This window comes from Megalops cyprinoides, chromosome 1 (genome assembly GCF_013368585.1).
Source record: "Megalops cyprinoides isolate fMegCyp1 chromosome 1, fMegCyp1.pri, whole genome shotgun sequence".
NCBI lineage: Eukaryota > Metazoa > Chordata > Actinopteri > Elopiformes > Megalopidae > Megalops > Megalops cyprinoides.
The window spans coordinates 22,059,620-22,080,632 of NC_050583.1; the positions used below are offsets into that span (position 1 = coordinate 22,059,620).

Consider the following 21,013-nt stretch of genomic DNA (forward strand, 5'->3'; position numbering starts at 1 on the left):
TAATTACACCTGCACCAAGAACTGAAGTGCTCTCCAACACCACCGCAACCCCCTCCTTTACACAGCGCGGAGTGATATTTTCAGTCCGTCCTTGTTTGAGAGTGGAGTTTCAGAAATAAGATGACGCACCAGAGGTGCACTTGTTGATAGGAACTTTTCCATCAGAACCAGGGGAGACTTTTTTTGCCGGGCATGAATTTGCTGTGGCTGCATTCTTCCTCCCCCAGTCTCATGGGCAGGTGGCTGCATCAGAGCACTTCCACTGTCAAACAACCCAACTCATCGGAAAAAAATACAGCTTATGTTGACACATCATAACACAAGGTGAAGAAAAGCTTAGAGCTATAAAAAAGGAACTATAATGTGCATCTATATAGTTTTTACTTTGCAATGCAGATATCTAACTCTTATTAGGGGTGTCTCTTTCAGTGAGCATCTTTCTATTAAAGTTAGTCAAATCTTAAGCCAGAATAGCAAACTGACATCATTCTTTTACAAAAGGCTTCTATAGGACAGCTGATAATCCCCTCTTTAATTGGCAAACTCCTGTATAATTCTACCCCTGCAGAGCAGGTATCAGAAGGTAACTGGGATATACATTAGCGTGAGGAGTACACATTAAAAAATAATATGGAGGCAGCTATGTTTATACTGCTACTATAAAAAGTAGTAGTAGAAGTAGTAATGGGAGCTCAACAGGATTAAGGTATGGTATACAACCAGTCGTTTAATATGACACAAATACAAAAAAAAGAGAAAGGGTTTGGTGGGCTGAGTAGGCCACAGTGACCTACGGAGAGGGACATGCAGGCGATGAAGCCGGCCTGCGAAAGGCCCCGGGCCTTGACTGTGGCGCGCTGGAGCGCGTCACGCCGCCGGCAGACGCCCGGGTGAGGGCGGCCTGACATTAGTGCTCAACTCCATCAGGAGGGGTTCAGCGGCTCTGCAATAACCAGCGACAGGGTTCAACAGGCAGCCCACACACCCTGGCCACTGGTGCAGAGGAGTCCTAATGCAGCCACTGCGCGAAGCTAACAGCTGGAGATCCTGATGGACGGTACGGCCCAGCTGACCGTGTCCTGCCAGGAGGTGTTCACGGTGATATTCAGGCCCTTATAAAAGAACCGTTTCTGAATATAGCTTGGATTTACAACAATCCCTATTCCACGGCCAGTAAAAGCTCTGTTTATAGCATTTTTTTTTTGGAATAGTCAATATTTATATGTTGCAGAAAACTGTGAACCCCTACAACAAGGTACCAAGATAAAAAATAAGTATGAAGATTAAAATAAACACTAATTTAAACATGCAGAAGCAGCAAAGCAGAGTCATCATCAGTCTCTGTTATTCTAAGGTTCGTATTTCACTACAGGATGGATATTTTTAAGAAATCCTGTTACTGACAGTATATTTTAACGGACTACATTACTTTATCTCAGTTTGCAGCCAGACGGTGTGCACCTCAGAGATGACAGGAGGAACTTCACAAGCCTGCAGTCCAACCACCACATCCACATGCTGGCTTCGCCAAGCACATCAGAGAAAAACTTAGCTTTTATAAATCTAAGCGTGAAGGAGCGCAACCGCGACAATGGACAGTGTGTTAGGATGAACGAATGATAGTCAAAAATGAAGGACTTGTGAGTTAGATCCACAGTGTGCTGGTGTCAGCAGGTGGGCAAGCCGAGCCCTGAGGATTCTCCACTGCACTTTAGACTGCTGAATAATGGGCTGCCCTCTAGTCCTGGGAACACACACACACACACACACACACACACACAAGCATGCACACTCAGACACGCATGCAGGTACACACATACAAACATTTTTTGTGCATACACAAAAACATACATACATGCATACACACACATGTGCACACACTTGAAGGTCCCAGAGAATACACATATGTATGCACGCACAAACTCTTTTTTACTAACAATAAAGAAAATCAATCGATCAATCAGCCAATCAATCAAAATGTGATACAACGCATATTTTTATTGTCACACACACACACACACACGTACACACACAGAAACCTGTCTGTTGCTGCCAGTCTCACTGGGGAATACCTGGCACCACACCCACTGTCTCCACACAGCGGCAGTGCCAGATTGTTAGACACACAGCAGCACAGGCTAATGGGGAACATAAGAGGTGAGGTGGTGGCAAGTCCAGCACACTCACACAGAAACACCAGCATCAAGAGGCAGCAGTTGAAAAGCGGGAGTGATTCAGAGTGGCTTTTACTGCTGCTGTTAGTAAATGAGTAAATACATACATTAATTACCTAATCTAACTAGGGAGCAGTATTTCAAATGTATACACATATCTGTGTAATAATACGTCTCACTCCCATCACAGCAATGTGCAAACAGAGGACAGCTGGAGGTATAAAAATGGGCAGAAGAAAAAAAAACTTGCGGCTATTTGTAAATAATATTTAATTAATGAGCTTTTTGAATAATAGATGGGCCGGATGTAATTGCGAGCGTTTTTACGACGACAGGCTCAGTGTTGCAGGGCTCTTTTCTCCCCTTTTCAATTACAGCACCGGAATGGGGAGCGCAGGAAAAAAAAGGAGAGGGAGAAAGGAAAAAAAAAGAGGAGAAAAAAGGGCCTGGTGGAGGCTGAATTAAAGAGGCTTTTTGTCGCGTTTAATATCAATTCATTCCATGGACTGCTGACACAGCCAGCCCGGAGAGCTCAGGATTTATGGCTCCCTCTAATGGGCATGCTCCGAATCAAAGCCCTGCCGTCAGCACAATCCCGCTGCCATCTCCCTTTTAAAGAGGCAGATGCCTTCCCCTCTGCTCGGCTTCCCTCCACCGGACAGAAAGCGCTGGGGCTAGGAGCAGGGGCTCTGCTAATATACTGTAGAGCACCAGCACGGAATTCCCCCCCATGCACTTGGGTTATTAACTGCGCGGCTTTACCAAAGATGGATCAGGAAAAAAGTGTCCCTTTCTGAATGCCGAATGGAGTGCGTGTTTCAATTTGTGAATCCAAATTATTATTAAATGATTTTTTTTTTCTTCAAATGAAAAGCCACCAAGCATGCATTCACATTCTTAAAAAAGAAAAAAGAAAACAAAAAACTAATAAGTGCTGCTGTAGAAGGAAGACAGGAAAAAAAATGTGACTGTCACTTAATGTAGATTGTCTCTGCACTATGTGCTGAAAGATAACACCAAGCTGATGACAAATTAACCCTAAACAAATAAAACAAGCAGCCCGCACAACACATGGCTGCATAACACATTCCCTGACAGTCCCGTATTATGGAAATTATTTCCCATGGCGGAGATATGGAGTGTCACGCATGTGCATTTTCCAGATCCATTACTACAGTTCAAATAACTTAACCAGGTGTCAAGTCCCAGTAACTGGAAACACTGGTGAGCTGCTTGAATCAACATGCAAAGAAGCATAAGGGCGTAAATAGCACTGCACGTGATGTTGTGTGCGCTGGCGAGGTAGAGCGTAGCGGTCCTTCGTTCCACCATTTCTGGGACTTTCCCCCGGTCCATCCACCTCACCCGGTTGGCCTATTCCCCTCCTCCCTCTGATGAAGATCACTTCCCCTTTCAACATGCTGAGGCGGGACACTTCCACTGCTGATAACAGTGGAAAAAGGTGAAAAACGCTGGCATACCATTGAATGCACTTTCCAACGCTGGCAAATAATCATGACAACAGTAACCCCAGATGAAGGGTTTCCTTCTGGCCAGAAAACCAGAGGAGTATATGTGTGTTAATTCCCCTTTATTCCTCTTTAAACTGTGTATTCTCTGAAAAGCTTTTTTTACCCTGGGTGTACGGGTTATCATTGGTATTATGTATAAAGCAGTAGTCTCAGATTTATCACAATTATTGTTCTCATTATAGCGGGCTTCGGATTCCGACACATCTGAGAAAGGCTACACATCCGCCCTGCTGTGGAGTCTCATTCATCACAGCCAGCAATGCGTTTAATGCGTTTATGCATCTATTGTGTAACGGCATCCAAAATAATCCATAGTAAGATATACAACCCGCCTAGCAATCAAAAAGTCCTCGTAGTGCCAGTGAGTGAATGAATTGAGCAGTGAACCTAATAAGACAAAATACTGTGCTGTCATTTGTTTGCAACACGCTGGGATGTTTCAACAGTTCAATATGTTTTTATAGATCTGCATTGCCTGACCCATCGGGCTCTTCCTCCTTGTTCTAGTGTTAACCATATGGGAACAGCCAGGTTCATTATAAAGGAACTCCTGCTAAATGAAGCCAATGTGTCCTGCCGTCACGCTTCATTTTCAAATAAAACATGAAAAAAGGACTCCCTGGTGTCTTTTGGCTCCCTTTTCTTTGTGTTGTCACACGATCAGCCATCTCTGCACTTTTGTAAAATAGTCTTATTAAATGAGATAACGCGCCCTATTTAGCAAAGCCGCCTTTCATATTTTGATTCAGCTACAGTGCAGTTTCAGTGCGTGGCAGGGGCAGTGAACCTTTTTGCGTGATTCAAAGTAAGCACAGCCTTGTTGTGTTGTAACTGCTTATTTGTTCAATCAGCACCAGCAGGGAGGGAGCTTTTTAAGTGTCTGAGAGCACACTCCCCTGCAGCAAAGGTATTGATCAATACAAATGCCTCTAAAACAAAACATGGCCAAGGACTGCTCAGTTTTAAATGTTGCAACAAGAGCAAAAGCAATGTGTGTATAATCATGCACATAAGTAGTGACATTTCAAACAAAGATACAAAATATAAAATACAGTGGTGAGAATACAGGGCTATTGTGAACTTTCATATCAGCTGTTTTGGGAATCTTTGCATTGTAACATTATGTGGCATTTATTGGAATCTATAGCTTAATATTTATAATGCCAGGAGAACTGCCACACTGTGAAATCTGTGCTTTACTCCTTACACATTACAATACAAAGAGTAATAATTTTTGTCTTTCATGGACTTAATTTTATGAAATCACAAATGTATGTTAACAATTTATAACACTGTTATTAATAATTTACTCATCATATGCACAGACAATATTCTAGTGTTACTGATATGTTAATTATTAAAACTAATGGTGGTCCCAATTGCTCTTGTAGGTTATGTAAACTTAAATTTCGGTAGTATCTTTCAGTGGTATCTAAAATTATGTTATTTTGTTTTAAATACAAAACCAGGTACTGATTCAACTACCCAGAACAGAAATGGAAGAGATTCTTACATTGTCCCACATAGGACGATAGGGCGTAACATGAGGGTTAACATCCACTGATTACTGGCATGTTTCGCAAATTTTCTTCTTTTTCTCTGCCATTTAAGTGTGTCATGACCATGACCTCCACTGAAAGCCATTTCTGAATGGTGCCATTCTTGACCACCATGCAGGGGTCATATGGCTGTGTTCTATGGGTGGATGATATTTGCAAGCAATCACCCTGCAACTACTGAAAATTGATATGAACACTACATTTCTAATTAAATTATATTTTAAAAATGTATGCATTGTAAAGAGTATCAAGCAAAAATAGATGGAGCATATGACAACACAAAGCAAAGTGGCAGGGGGCATGCAGCTAAGTTCCACAAAAACTACTGAAAAACCTGTTCAGCATTTGTAATCAACATCCATGTAGTTATGCTCACCTATTGTAGTGATGTAATGTAACTCTTATGAAATAGTGCCAGGTTGAACGAAGAAAAGCATATCTCAGACATCATTATCCTAATGGAGAGTCTCATCAAATGCTAGCCAATGAGCACCCTGTAGTGTACATACTTATAATGGATCACAGGACACACTCCAATAAAAGATTGAGATAGATTACTGCACAACACTTTGTTCTAGTTTTTGCTGACTGAGTACTCCTAAAAGGGATGCAGGTTCCTATCTTAGGGACTTGTCACTCATGGATGCCACTACCAGGGTTCTGTTGATGTTGGAGATGGACACGCTACCTGATTCTTGGAAAAAGTTATGAGCAGCAGTGCTATCTAACGTCTGGGCTTCCTTGGTGCCACGACTTGAAGAAGGAGCTAGGAGTTATTCGATTTTGAGCAACATTAGTCAAAAAGCTGCAGGCCATCTGTGACCTCACCTCCCCACAGGTACAGTGCCTTTGGCTTCCTGGCAATGTCATGTGATGATGCCTGTTTGGACTCAGTCTCTGGGCTTCTCCCAGCAGCTTCTACTCTGTGAAGCAGGGCTCTGTGGCTGAGATATAACCAATTCCATTCGGTTGTAAGGACCACTGCATTTTTTTCCAGTCAGAACTGGGGTGGGGTTTGGGACTCCTGGGGTTTTCTGCAGGCTTCAGAGTCTCCCATTCAGGCTCCATAGCCAGGCTCCACCCACAGAATTCCAAATTTTCACTGAGCTGACACCATTTGGCAAGCTCTTTTTAATGACACACTGAGTCTAAAGGACCTTGTAGAACCACATCAGACTTAGAGTGTCCAGGGTAAGCGTGCACTCGTCTGGACTTTCTGAACAAATGAGTTCTGAAGGGTTTGTGCGCTCAACAATCATTGATAAATAGTTAATTTTGCGTTGTACTGTGTCTTTATTAATGTATGTCCCATCCTTCAAATGTCTTCTTCCTTACATGCTGGAGTTTACTCATATATTTATATACATACATTCTGACAGTGATTTCTGCATAGGTCCTACCCTGTGGAGGCATACATTTCCTTTGCTCAAATTAGCATCTAGTTTGATTGGGTGCTGTGTTGGAAGCCTGTTCTGTGAGTCCAACCATTGTATGTGTGGCCGTGTGTCTATGGCTGTAATTAGTGCCTAGCTGGATTGGGAGTGAACTCTCCAGGAAGCATCTGTCTTCTCTGGAGGGCTGCTCCATGTACTCACTCTGGGCATAGCCTCCCTGCTGTCTGATTGTGTTCCCGGTTGTGTAGTGCCATGTGGCCTGTTTGTGCCGTAATTTGTGAGCTTGTCTCTCCTGGGCCGCCCTTGCTCAGAGTTGCCTGTGGCACAGATGTGGATACTGGTGTTTCCCTAATGGACCTTATTTTCAGCACTCTGGGCCTCCAGGGTTTGTCCAGTGGTTTTGGTTCTTATGCCAGTGTGAACCATTGTTGTTCCTCTAACATCTCTTTTCAACACTCCTGGCCCAAGGGTCTGGTTGATGGCTATGTGAGTCACACCATACCAATGTGTCTGACGTGGGAATCTTCACAATGTATAACAGTACTCCACAAGCAATGCCTTCCACAGAAATCAGGGCTGCTTTGCTTTATATGACTGTTCCAAAACAATGACTGTATTGCATGTAGTGTTTTAGAAATCCCCTCAAGGCAAAAGGCCCCTTTCAGCCCACTTACCCAAAGCATCATAACATTAATAGGGATGCTGAGATGTGCTACCTTCCTTTAACTGAGAAGAAAACTGAACACAAACACAAATCTTACTTTTCTTTTTATCCTCCACTCCAGGGGTGGTCAACCCTCTCCTGGAGAGCCACATGTCCTGCGTATTTTAGATCTCTCCCTGCTCCAACACAGCTGATTCAAATGATCAACTTGTTATGAACTCCTGAAGCTGCTGAATAACAAACTGATCATTTGAATCAGCTGTGTTGGAGCAGGGAGAGATCTAAAACATGCAGGACATGTGGCTCTCCAGGAGAGGGTTGGCCACCCCTGCTCCACTCTAAAGATCTCACAGTTTAAGTCTAAACTGAAGACAATTACAATGCAAAAAATTAAGCACACCACACACACACACTTACTCCCCATGTAATTCAGTACATTACTCTAACACTGACCTGCCCAGCTGGGGGTCTCCATGTACAGCTGACCGCGCTGATGTGGGATGACTCACTGCTCTCACAGGTATTGCTGACCCCTGCAGGTGAGACAATGCAACAACATGTAGATATAGATGGAATCCAGCTGCCAGACAAAAGAACAAATCATCTCTGAAGCTGCACTGCATTCTGACTGTCAAACATGCATAGTGCAAGATAAAACAAGAGAAACCACAGAACTGCCATCCATTTGTGTTTTTTGTCTGATCTATTTATTTCACATTCTCGCTTCACTTGATGTGGTATGGTAGTCAGGAAGTACAGGCTATCTTGGTAAAATGAAGAGAGCCCATGCCTTCTGCTGTTGAAGAGGAGAAAGAAGGAAATTCACCATTGTTGCTCTGGATATAATGTTACAGCTTTGCAATGTTATAAAATTGTTACAAAATGCTTTAATAATCATGGTGTCCTTAGAAAAAGATTAGATTTCACAAATAAACAACAACAAACACATATACAATTCACACCCCCGCAAAAAAAAACAAAAACAAATCCTTTTCAGGATACACTGATCCTCATTTTATTCACCAGCCTTTCAGAAAAAAACCTGTTTTTCAAGCGTTGTTTTAGTAACAGAGATATCGGTAAACTAGCTAATTCCTCCCCACACTGTGATATTTATCGACAATAGGTGCTTCTCACTGCCGTGCTCCTGGATTACACACTAATTCCCCTCCCCATCAGACTAAATAACTTTATTTTGTTGTGTTTGTGTAGTGTAACTAATCATTTTCTAATCAACTCTTCAGGCAGCAAGAGCGCTCAGGCGATGTCTCCCGCATGCTCTCATTATGCAAATGGAGGCAGGCGCCAGTGAAGAGAATGAAAGGGTCCTGAAGGGTTCAGATAAGCTCAGGACAGCCAGTGGCCCCACCCCCCACCAAACCCCCACTCTTATACCAAGACACACACACATTCACAAGCAATTACACAGTGACACACACAGCAAATACACTCACATGACATGCGCCAGACCTGCCTGCTGTATGCACACACGTACATGGGACCACTAGAGCAAGGTTACAGTCAGGCCCATATAAATACACAAACACACACACACATACACACACACGCAGACACTCATGCAATCCAGCAAATAGCACAAACCTAAAATATCACTTTATGTGCAGGCGCACAGACATTAACTACACATTCCAGCAATGCAAAAAAAAAAAAAAAGACGCGGGCAATGAATTGCGAAGTGTCAGTGTGGCTGATGTCCCACCATGTCACATTAACCCATTCTGGTAATAATGCATTACCATTTGTAAGATTTGATGAACTGAATACATAATTCCATTTGCGGAACATGGTTGGGATTGACAAAAAGGTAGAGGAGATCAAGATTAATCTAAAAATGACTGAAATCTCTGAGATGGCATGTCTTCACAACATGAACTCATCTATTACATACTGCTGTATTCCCAGCTGGGGAATGCAGACTCTTGATAAGGATGGAATTGAAAGCACCATGGGACCCAGTGGGAGAAAAATTACTATCTTGCAGATTTTATTTTGGAACGGCTACCGTATCCAACCAACTCTAAGCCCCAGAGAGTGCATGCAGTATACTGAGCAAACATTTCTCTCTACTTTTATTATCCTAATTACAACACCATTATGGCTAAAATTGCAGTTCTTCTGATTAAAAATGCATCAAGCCAAGCCATTTCCAAAGCATTTGACGAAAGTGAAGCTTTAAAACAGGGGTAGGCATCATTAAATGGTTAACATTAATCTGATCTATAGATCTAATCCATTTATTTAAAAAAAGAGCATGTCAGGAAAAGTGCAGCCACGCTCTGTGCAGCGTCCTCTAATGGAGCCTGTCGTTCACCTTAGAGAGCCTTCTCGCTCTTTCCCATTCACAGCCTACCCCTTTGTGGCGAAGTGCTGTATTGGAGCAATGGTGTCCGCTGGAGGAGAGTGTGCGCAGAGTGCGTGTAAGGGGGCTGTATGAATATGTGCGTATCCACAAATGAGACTGGGATCACATGCACATGGGGAGATATAAGCACCATATTTGTGTATGCATGTATGTTGTCTTTTGTGTGTATCTATGGATCTTTTTAATTTACCTAAATTTTATTAAAACTAAACTAAATTTTATTGAAGGTAAAGAACTCTTGTGTGTGGGTGTGTTGGTTTTCATGTAACTTTCTAAATAAACCCTTGTGAGAGTGCATATTATTGCCAAAAAGTATCTTTGAGTGTGTGCATTTCTGTGAAAACACTTCCGTCTGTGTGCGATGATGACTTTAAGTTCATGCCTGTGTGTGACTGATCGTGTGTATGATAGTGCTTGCGTGTGCATGTCTGGAAGTGCCTGCATGTCTTTGAGTGCACGCGTGTGGGTGTGTGTGTTGGTAAGTGCATGTCTATAGACTATATGGCAGCCTGGATTTGTGTGTGTGTGTGTGTGTGTGTGTGTGTATGAAAGTGTCAGTGCCAGAGTTATTTTGCTGACCTGCCCTCAGCGAGAAGGCCTCAGACTGGCACTGGCCCAGATCCCCAGCTTGTGAACCACAGAAAGCATATTGATTTCCTCCCCACAGAAATCATATCTCCCAATCCCTCCCCTCTCACCCCATCTCTCTGCTTAATTAATTACGATCCTATGGTTCTCAGTATTTTTGGGACCGGTGCCAACGCAATTTGTCATTTTATCAAAAGTAATTAAAAGCTGTTCCTTTTCCTGTTGTATAGGATCTGATTAATTATTCGGATGGTAAAGGGGGATAAATAACACTAAAAGGATGTAGATTGCTGAATAACAAATAAAACAGAAATCGCTTTGGACGCTGCATTTTTGCGCTGACGTTTTGGAACGTGTGGAGGCCTGCACATCTGGCTCTGCGTTGCCTTGGTAAACAATAACCTTAGTGACGGCGGGCCGGAAGCATCTCCCTGTGAAAGTGAAATCTAATCACAGCACGTTTGAATGACTGAATGTTCATGTGTGACATGTAGCAGGGTATAGAGGGAGCCACATCCCAATGCGAGGCTTTGTTCCACAAGGACTTTCTCAGCCATCGAAGGGTGTGTTCCTCCAGTGAGAGGGTTAAGTGCTGGAGGGGGTGGGAGGTTTATAAGGCGCTGGAATTATCCGTAGGGCCCCTTGACCCCTAGCAGGGCAGGACTGCGGGGTGACTGGCACTGATTCCATTAAACTCACACTAATTCTGCACATGCTTAATCAAATCAAATTTAATAACTCCCTAATAAAATTTCAGCAGTCTCTCAAGTACCGTAGAACTGAAATAAATAGCAGAATTAGAGGCAACAGGTTCCTTTACCGGATAGGTGTTTCAGGCACCAGGCACTGGAATAACATTTCTTAACCTGATTTCCACTATGGAGATGTGGTACTATGGACTAGAACCGAATTCTGAGCAATCCCTGAATATACTTTGCATCCCATTACAGAAGCAATTCTTTGAATGAAATGTAAAGCAAATCAATTTTGTAATGCGGGTTGTAAGATCAGGAAAACGGAATGATCGCCGCTTTCCTCCACAGGCTTGTTTTCCATGCATATGCATCTGAAGCACCTGTCCGTAAGAGATTGGGCAGAGGGGCATGCACTGTGGCAAACGCTCCCTGTCAGCAGGAGATGTAAGGAAGAGGCAGGGAAAACTGCATGATGCGCCGACACAAAAGAATCATTTTACTTTGTAATGGTGTACAGGAAACCTTTAGGGGTCCCCTTTCGCTTTGTAAACTAGTTTAGCAACAGAAATGACTGGCTATCCTCCAAGCAGATTAAATCTCCAGCCTACATTTTTTGAGAATAAATAGAGCTGTTGCCTCATTAATTCTCTATATCAAGAGTTTAAATATCCCTGTGAAAGTTGCAGATGGACACACAAGAGACCGGGACCGCTATCATCGCCCAGAAACATACATAATCGGCAGCTGTGGGACAAATCCGAGATGCACTGGAATTCATTGTCTCTACCAAGAGGGATCCATGTATGGAACATTTGATTGAGCCTTTCTCCCTCTCTCCACTTCAGTTTACATAACCATTCTTCATAAAACTTCAATTACCTACACTGTATGTTCTTTAATATGTATGGATATTAATGCTTTAATAATGCATCTCTCTACCCCTTTCCCTTGCGATTTAGGTGATGTATATCTGATAAGCATGGTGAGTCCCACGAAAGTAATTGCTGTCTTTGGAATCTATGTGCTGTCAAGTGCCCTCTCTGGGGAGTCATTTGAGAGAGAGCACGCCTTTGTGTGTTTGTGTAGGGGAATTTATGTGTAGAAAGGTTATATAAGAGCTTGAGCTCTTGTGAATACCATGCTTTTGTGTACAATGACATTTTGTGTGCTTGCTAAGGTTTTAAAATATATGCACGTTTGAAGGTGGGTCTTTGATGGTGCAGGCGTGGTGTGGAGTAGAGTAAGACTGGAAGCAGCAGGTTGATCTGAGAGCCTCTGCTATTTCAGGGAATCACTGGACCACTGTTCTTTGCCCCGGACATAATACTAGTAGCTGCAGAACACGCAAGGAGCAGCAGCACCTATTAACCACTGGCCGACCGCTTTAAGAGCCATCAAAGGAGCAGGTGCCATGTGGCCAAGGCATCCAGGAGGCGCGCTAATCATACAAGCACAATGCAGCAGCAGGTCATTAGTCAGGGAAGAGTGTGGCAGGGCCGGCGACAGCTCCTGGCCAATTACACCCAGCCCTGCACATCGCCCTTGACTCGCAGGGTGGCTTCACGTCCCTCCTAAACAACATGCAGCAAATGTTAATGAGCACTCCCAAATGCCACCCCACACCAGGGGCAGTTCTGTTTAACAGACACTATTCCGATGAGAGAAAGAGTAACACAAACAAAATAACCCTGAATGGGATGCTGAAAATTAGGGGGAGAACTGGGGGGGGCGCTTGCACAAACCTACAAAAGATACATCCCACAAAGTTTTGTGTAGGTATCTTGGGTGTAACGGCTTCTTCTCAATATGGGTGCATGCCCGTTTGCCGCAATCTATTTTTCTTTCTATACACCTCCCAAAGGAACTGACTTTGCATCTTAGCTTTCTAATCATCTTAATGGCTACCTCCATCCCCCATACTTATTCAGGCAAAAACTATGGAAACGCGCTCTGTTTATTTCCCATAAAACGATAATTAAAAGAAGTACCCCAATGGTTGGAGCTGACAGACAGCCACCTCATAGGCCAGAGCCCAGCCAATTCCCACAACATTAATAAACAATGACGCGGAACGGGGATATGGCGCAGAAGATTCCAGAGACGAGAACTCAGCCTGGCTTGCACATTTGCTCAATGGTGACAGCTGTCACTACTGGCAGGTCTGGGGTGTGGGGGGGTGGGGGTGGCAAACAGGAGATATCTTCATACCCAACAGTGGAAGAATTTCCGGTGCTTTTAATACCAATGACAGTATTATTATGATTATTACTGTAACACCACATCACACATTCAATGTGACTACAGAGAGAAGGAACAGAAATGAGGGAGAAGAATAAGAAGAGAAAGAAAAAATGAGATAAATTATGCAGATTAAACTGGAAGTGCTGGAATAATAAAAAGCAGATGGAATAATGCAGGGAGCCTGTTGATGGGGGAGACGTTAAAATGAAATATGACACACAGTAAAGTCTACAAAATAAAACCAGGGAAAAGGAAAGGGGGGAAAAAATAAAAAAGATCAACAACAACACATGAATAATTACAAACAACGGGATGGTTTATTTCCAATTTGTGTTGATTTAAGAAAACATAAATATGTACTAAAAAGTAACAAGGACGTAAAGAAGAGTGATAAAAATACATCATGTTTGCTGGTCGGGGGTATGATCTGGTAAGCAATCAAGTCATGGTCATGAAGTGTAGTAATTCTGCCCCAAATGGCTTTGTTTTAAGATCAAGGAAAATCCTAAACAAGACTTTATGATGTGCGGAGAAAACGGGTTTTATGGTAATTACACAGAAGCGTTCTGCATGTAACAAGATGTTCACCTCAGAACAGCCTTACTCCACAGCAGCAACGAGCTACACCCTCATTTAGCTCCACAGAGCCCCGTGTTATCTCACAATATGAAGGCGGTCTTGCAATCAATTTCACATGGAGGAAATATATTTTCCTGTTGCCGTCTCCTGCGTAAAATAACTTTCCAGAACTAGTGCTTTTGCTTACCACTGTGTAAACCGTTCAGGTCTTTTCTGAATCTGTCATTTACTCCCACACTCCCTTTCATCAACTGAGATCATTGTCTCCTGGCAAACTCTTCTGTCTCTTCAGTCATCCATTTCCTAATCTCAATCTTCCTCAGCTATCCCGCGGCAGCATTAATTTCTCACCTACATTATAACTGTGCAGTCTCTGATTACCTCTGACTACTGAAATCACATTTCTATATGGACTGTTTATGCGTTTCTCCTGCTCCATTTTACAATGTAAGTCTCATGTGATGCACTGAATTCATTTTTTTCTTGAATGCTTAAAATCCCATACCACCCACTTGCAGCAATTTTTTTCTAACCCTATTTTTAAACTGATATGTATTTTTTTCATACCAACAAATTTACTATTAATGATTCAATTTAATGATATCATATTATTTTCCTTCATTTGGAAATGCTATCGTCCACTATATAGCTTGTGAGATTTTGCATTTACTATTGTTATTGATATCAAATGCACTGAACAATACATCGGTGAAGGGCATCTGCAACATGGCTTATTAAACAATTTAATAAACTAAAAGAGGAGGTGAGTGAGAACGCACATTAGGGAGTCACTTGACCAAACCTCACTGTTTAATATTTCCTACATTTTTTATATATACACATGCTTTAGAGAAACAGTGAGAGGCTGATGTGAAATGCAATGTGTAATTATACCTGTGAGGTACACTAATCACGCTAGCAGGGCTGGGGATCGTGTGGGCACACATCCTTTGATATTCTTCCATTAATCCAGAATATAAACACAATTACTGAACGGCTTGGAATTGCTGCTTTTCAGATTTGCAGCTGACAGACTCAGAAAAAACCCTGAAACACATGTTGGGGGTGGGGGTGGGTTGGGGGGGGTCGGTTATAGAGACAGTGCCGAGCCCTTTCTCCATTATATTAGCATGTTTTAAAAAGCCTCTCTCAAGAGGGCACAGCACGCGTTTTGTAAATATCCGGGCACGGCAGAGATGCTCAAACGTTAGTATGCCACAAACAGCTCAACGAGTTAGAGCGAGCGAGAAAGACAGAGAGGGGGAGAAGGTGAAACGTCTGATGAATATGAGGCACTGTGAGGAGTGTGATCAATCAAGCCAAAGCTCGGCTCTCCCCACAATGATGACACTGATCACAGCCGGAAAACAGAAACCGTTTGGGTTGTCATTTCAAGTGACAGAGTTTGAAAACAAGTGGAGGTTGCATGTTAAAGGAGCCATCCTGGTGGTGCAACACTAGAGGTATGCAATAAAGTCAGCTAATGGGATGGGAAAACTAACACCAGCTAATAATAAGGGGCAATGACACCAGTGAAGAATAATGGACACAAACACTAGCGCTAACTGACGAGCTAACGACATCAGTCTTTCAGATGAGCCGTTAAAGATCCTGACTCACCGTGCTCATTAAAGCTCCCATGGCACTTTTCTAAAATAGTACGGGGATGCTTGGTGTCCTGGCCAAATTCCCAATTGTGCCTCTCTCTGTCCGGACCTCTAATCATCACCCTGTTTAACTGGATAAAGAAACACCTTCCCCTCCACTTCAGCTAATATGTGGTGAATGTTCTGGTGCAAAATGGTTTATGTACCTCACAGTGGAGGGGGTTGCGGGTTTTCCCTTTAATATAAAGGCCCCGTTGTAGAAGGAATATATCAATATTATTGTTAATATCATCGATAATATAATATGGGAAGCTAACAAGCAACTGCTTTGCAATGCTTCACCAGTTTACTGTTCATGCTGCAGGAGATGCCATTTTATCAGCTTGTTTCTCATACACAGCAAAAATGAGCCCAGCTAACTGAACTCAGAGACAAATAAAGCTAACTCTGGGAATCTATTTTTAACTCAGAGTTGAGTCAGTGTTAATCATTTTGCTGTAGTTGCTTCCACTAACAGAAACTGCCATTTTCCGGTGGGCTGTTTGAGCAATAGGTCTGATCCTGGCCTTTATGTCTCTAGTGCTTGTCCAATAAAGAACAGGGGTCACCACCTCCTCTCCTGCAGGTGTGGCCCCTCCGCGGTAATGACAATACTCCTCCATGTCTGATACACTTCACATGCGCACCCTGCCCAAGATATTTCCATAGAGATCAAGCAGGCAAAAATACATATGCATACCACATCAGGGTATTTTTTTTTACATAACGTCTTCTGCATGGCATGTGTGTAATTGAAAGCATCAGCGCAGATTCTGAGCAGAGCCCAAAGCGAGGGTGTCAGACACATTTAACCGCTGGAATAATGCAAGAGCGGAGAGCAGATGCATGATAAACACCTGGATTTGGGAAACAAATGGAGCAAGGAATGGGAACTGAATAGAAATTGAGGGGAGAGAGGAAAAACGAAGGCGGGAAATGCAATAAGGGCAATGGGAAGGAATGGGAGAGGGAGCGATGAGAGGCACGTCGGGTGTGCGGCGACCGTGAGGGTGTGTGTGTGTGAAGGTGTGTGTGTGTGTGTGTGTGTGTGTGTGCGCGCACGGGCGTCTGTCCGACAGGAGGCGAGTGACGCGGCGGCGCACATCCATTCTCGGAGGTGAACTCTATTTCACGGGTTAGTGAGAGACAGGCAGTGCTGCCGGGGCAGCGCTTCTCCCAGGGAAGGTTTATTAAGCGCATTGCTGTTGAGAGTCTATTTAGAATCAGTGTTTGCTGTTCTGGCTGACAGGCCCCGAGTGCTCCCACAGTAAAGCAGGGACGAGTCCCACCTCAGCTGCCATTACAGAGGAGCCGCCCGACACAGAGAAAGAGAGAGAGCGAGAGAGAGAGCATCACCGAGACTCTGGGCCCGATCGCCAGGCCGGGCCACGGTGGCCGCCGCACGCAGCCGGGTGGCCATCTGTCCGCGGCCTGCGCGCGCCACGGCTCTGCCACGGAGGGTGGACATAACAGCCCTCCCCAGTCTCCACAGGCAGCGTGCAGCGGGTTTTATCGCACGAAAAGGAGCACAATAAAGGCCCAGTCAGTCGCATTTCCCCATCTCCTTACAGAGGCGCATCAGACCTTAGAGGAAAACATCTTTGATGGTAAAATCTATTGTGCTGGAATTGCTGGGGCGGAGATAAACTGGAGAAACAGGAGCAGAGAGAGCCGTGCATCTCCCGGTTCTCTCAGGAGGGCGGGGCTGGACATCTACTGAGAACCGGAGTGGCGGCGGGAGAGTTATGTGAAGCTGACCACCCGCTAACAGCAACTGTGGGCAATAACTATAATGCAAATACCACTAATGCACATGGAAATAGATTAGTAACAGAAAATATTGCTATGAAGCAAAGAAAAAAAAATTGAAAATTGATCATATGCTATCTCAGGAGGCACCTGAAATGAAATCCTGCAGTTGAGCGAGTCTGGACCTATTCTCAAGTGAAGGTTTACAAGCCTTGCATTTATCAATAAAGAGCTGCTCTGGCTCCACAATTTTTGGCAGCTTGTAGTTTCCTTTTGAATCATATAACGTGATGGAATTTCTGCTGCAAAATCACTAGGTCTGAGGCGTAAAAAGTTTTCATATTCATTCTATGGTAGTCATGAAAAACAAACAGATATGTCTTCGTTGGAAAAAATGAGTATTTTCAGTGCATTGTTCAAGCTCATATCTGATTGCCTCTCATTGGTCCTGCCAGATGAGGAACCATGTGCGCAACCTCTGCTTCAGTTAACTAACGCCCGCGCAACTCATAAACCCATCTGAACGTGGAGCCGATTTGCATTCATCTTTTATCACTCATCAGGAGCCGCAGCTTTCATCCTACTTAAATCTCACATTCCCGTTTGAAAACGCCGCAACGGGGAGCAATGAGGGGAATGTTGCAAGGCTCTCCACCACAGGTGAAGAGTGAAGCGAGAGGGCCTGGCACACAGGAGACATGCCCCAGTGGAGCAGAAAGGAGGACACCAAGGCCACTGCATGTCACATATTGTCACGTATTTCGACTTCCTGGCCCTTATCCTTCCTGTCTCCTCATTGTCTTTCCATGAATTTGCTCTGAAGAAAAAAGAATTGACACATTTCAGACAGAGAAATCAGACAGAAATGACACTTTCGGCACACTCACGCCTAAATACTGAAATACACGTTCTCACACTTTTAACACTCATTACTGCTCACATATGTAATGACCCCCCCCAACACCCCCCGCATGCTTTTAATCTTTAATGTAAAGAAATTAATCATCCCATTCATTATTTTAATAGTTTTATTTTTTCTCTCTTCCCAAAGTGATGATTTATAACCATAAAACCCCACAGTGGTTAGCTTGATGTGGATTTATAGTAATTTTTGGACCAGGTAGTCTCTGATCATATTTCATAATTTTGACAAGTCATTAACATGCGCGGGTGATTAAACAACAGCATCAAGTCCAGGTTGTGTTCCTGTTATTTCACACAGACATGCTGAAAAGAGGTCTCCAGACAGACATCAAGACAGAGCAAGAGCTTCTCAAGTCTCTTTCTCTGTATAAATTTGCATTCGTTACGGGGATACCTACTAGCTGGAATCAAAGACTCAAGGCTAATCACTCCAGATTCATTTGACCCTGAACTTACAGCATGAGCACATGGCAAAGAAGAGAAAGAGGTGCATGCTGCGATGCTATGATATGTTGCCAGAAAGGGGGTCCCAAACAGTTCGTGGCCAACTAAAGTGCTTGAGGAGAGTGCCGAGAAGGCAGACACACTGCTGAAGTGTGTGATGTACTGCTTTAAATTCAAAAGACTAATTTAGATGTAACTGTGTGACAGGACATCTTTGATAAAATCACAACAATTAACTTTCCTGAAGGGACTGTCTGCAAATAAACTTTGAAAGCAACAAAAGGCAACAGAGAGGAATGAAAACAGGAGAGTTTTCAGTCAATGCTCGCTGTAAAGAAAACTGACCATGAACAAAAGGATGCTGTGAGAAATTGGTTTTCCTGCCTGCTCGCGGAACGAAAATCTCCTGGCTACAGGTGTCAGGACCGATCGCCGCTGCCGTCACTGTCACAGACAGCTGGTTGACTGACAGGACCCATAATTGCCATGTTGGCTCCTGGGGCACACAGCGCGGTGACATGCTGGACAGCTTGGGCCACAGTGGGAACTGTGACAGGGAAGACGCTCCTGACTGAGGGGGCCCTCCCGACTTCAGGTCACATGCCAGAGGAGCCAGATCCCTGCTGATGTCGCTAAGAGGACGCGCCGACCCGCAAGACACAGTGTAATAGAGACAGCTTAATACAAACTTGCATATGTGCTGGAGTGGCTCCTAACATCAGAGGGACCACGTTCGGCCATGGACACTCTCTCTGCTAAAGCAGGCGTGTGTTGGACAGACACCATGTTTGAACAATGTGAGCGTCCACTCTCTCCCTGGGAGGTGGCTTCTTCACCAGGTTTCACTACCAGTGCTGTGTTGGTGTCAAATGGAAATTGTGTTGAGAGATTCGCATGGGCCATTTACTAGGGCCTGACAACAAACAAGAGGGGTCAGAGCATCAGCCCGCGGTTTCATCACCCCTCCTCCCGCTGAAGTTCTTTAAAGGTGAGGAGAGGCAGCCAGGGAGCACGGTCGCAGGGTTACATAATCCCTTTCTACAGAAATTCATCCATCACTTCTCCTTCACTTTTATTATAGCCAAATTGCCTGGAGTGCTGAGAGTGGAAACGAATTTCAGCAGGTATGGCATATCTGTTTAGTTTGCAGAAAGCAAAAACCACGATGAAGAGAAGTGAGGGAGAGTGGGAGAGATAGAGGGACAGAAGGAGAGGAAAATGAGAAAATGGAGAGAGAGAGAGAGAGGAGAGAGGGAGGAAGACAGAAAGAGAGAGATCTGGAGAGAGAGAACGCTTCTTGGGTCTGTCCAGCCAAGCCTGATCGTGATGCATGGTTATGGACCATCTGCACTATGAGACGATAAATTTATGATTATGGTGAGAGAGCTAAAAGGCTGTCCATTACTGTAACATAGTGCCCTCTGTAGAGAGTTTCTCATCAAGCTCAGATCAGATTCAGCAGTAAAACTGGACAAGGCTTCCAACATTACGCAAATTTACATGCTACTGCCATGTGTCAATCAATATAATGCTGACAGTTATTGACATGCCAGGGCAGCCACAGTCAGTCAATTTTTTTTTCCTCAAGATCTGTTTTTTAACAAGTTGCGTTGTGTGTAAAAAATGCCCATCACATGACTAATGTAGCCTTTCAAGTGTGCGTGTGCCTGGATGTCAAAGAGACAGAGAGCGTACTTTGTGTGAGATGATCGGCACGCATAAAAAAGGTAATTCTGCTGACAATTGCAGAAAGACAATGAACAAAAGATCCACATTCACACCCAGCATCAATGTTATATTATTGATTCTTAAATGGCAAAGCAATCTAAATGGCCTTAAACCTTTTGTGCTTTAGAAGTTCTACAATTGCTTGTTCAAATAGCTTTAGTCTCCTACTACAGATACATCTATTCACACAGGCATCTTGGTGCAAGTGATGCCTTTGATTTTGCAAATGAAACAATGTGAAACACATTATACAATTTTATTTTACAACGCTCGTCCAAAACTAAAAAATGCCTGTATCTATGCCTTATCTCAGTTTAGAGAACGGTTGTCATTTGTGCTGTCAGACCTGACACACAACATGGCTGATAAGTGAGTCGATTCTAGGGTTATTATTCCTCACAGTGCACCCTCTGGTCTACAGGGGGCAACACTTTCCCTTACACCATGCTTAATGGTAGAGACACAGCACTCTGTCATCATAATTACTGTCCCTTAACTTAAAGGGAAGATAAGAGGCTTACACTAATTGCAATAATATCAGACACAGAAAAAAAAAAACAATCCACAATTATCATGAGAAGAAATGCAGCAACTGTCAATTGTCTATTACTGTCACCATATGACAAACTTCTGCACTTGCACAAGAGCACAGGACATATTGCATGTCATCATCCAATACACAAGCATGTCAACCACTGCAAGTCCCATACTGC

General features: G+C 43.6%; 1 protein-coding gene across 3 annotated transcripts in view; it reads right to left on the reverse strand.

Annotated features, from left to right (window-relative positions):
* Positions 1 to 21,013, reverse strand: part of rbfox3a (RNA binding fox-1 homolog 3a) — a 429,646-nt gene that overhangs the window by 193,385 nt on the left and 215,248 nt on the right. For all 3 annotated transcript variants that reach the window (XM_036525762.1, XM_036525737.1, XM_036525729.1), the window contains exon 4: positions 7,777 to 7,856. In XM_036525762.1, coding sequence (XP_036381655.1) covers positions 7,777 to 7,798 — 22 coding nt within the window. In that variant the 5' untranslated portion in view covers positions 7,799 to 7,856. The remainder of the gene's footprint in view (positions 1 to 7,776; positions 7,857 to 21,013) is intronic.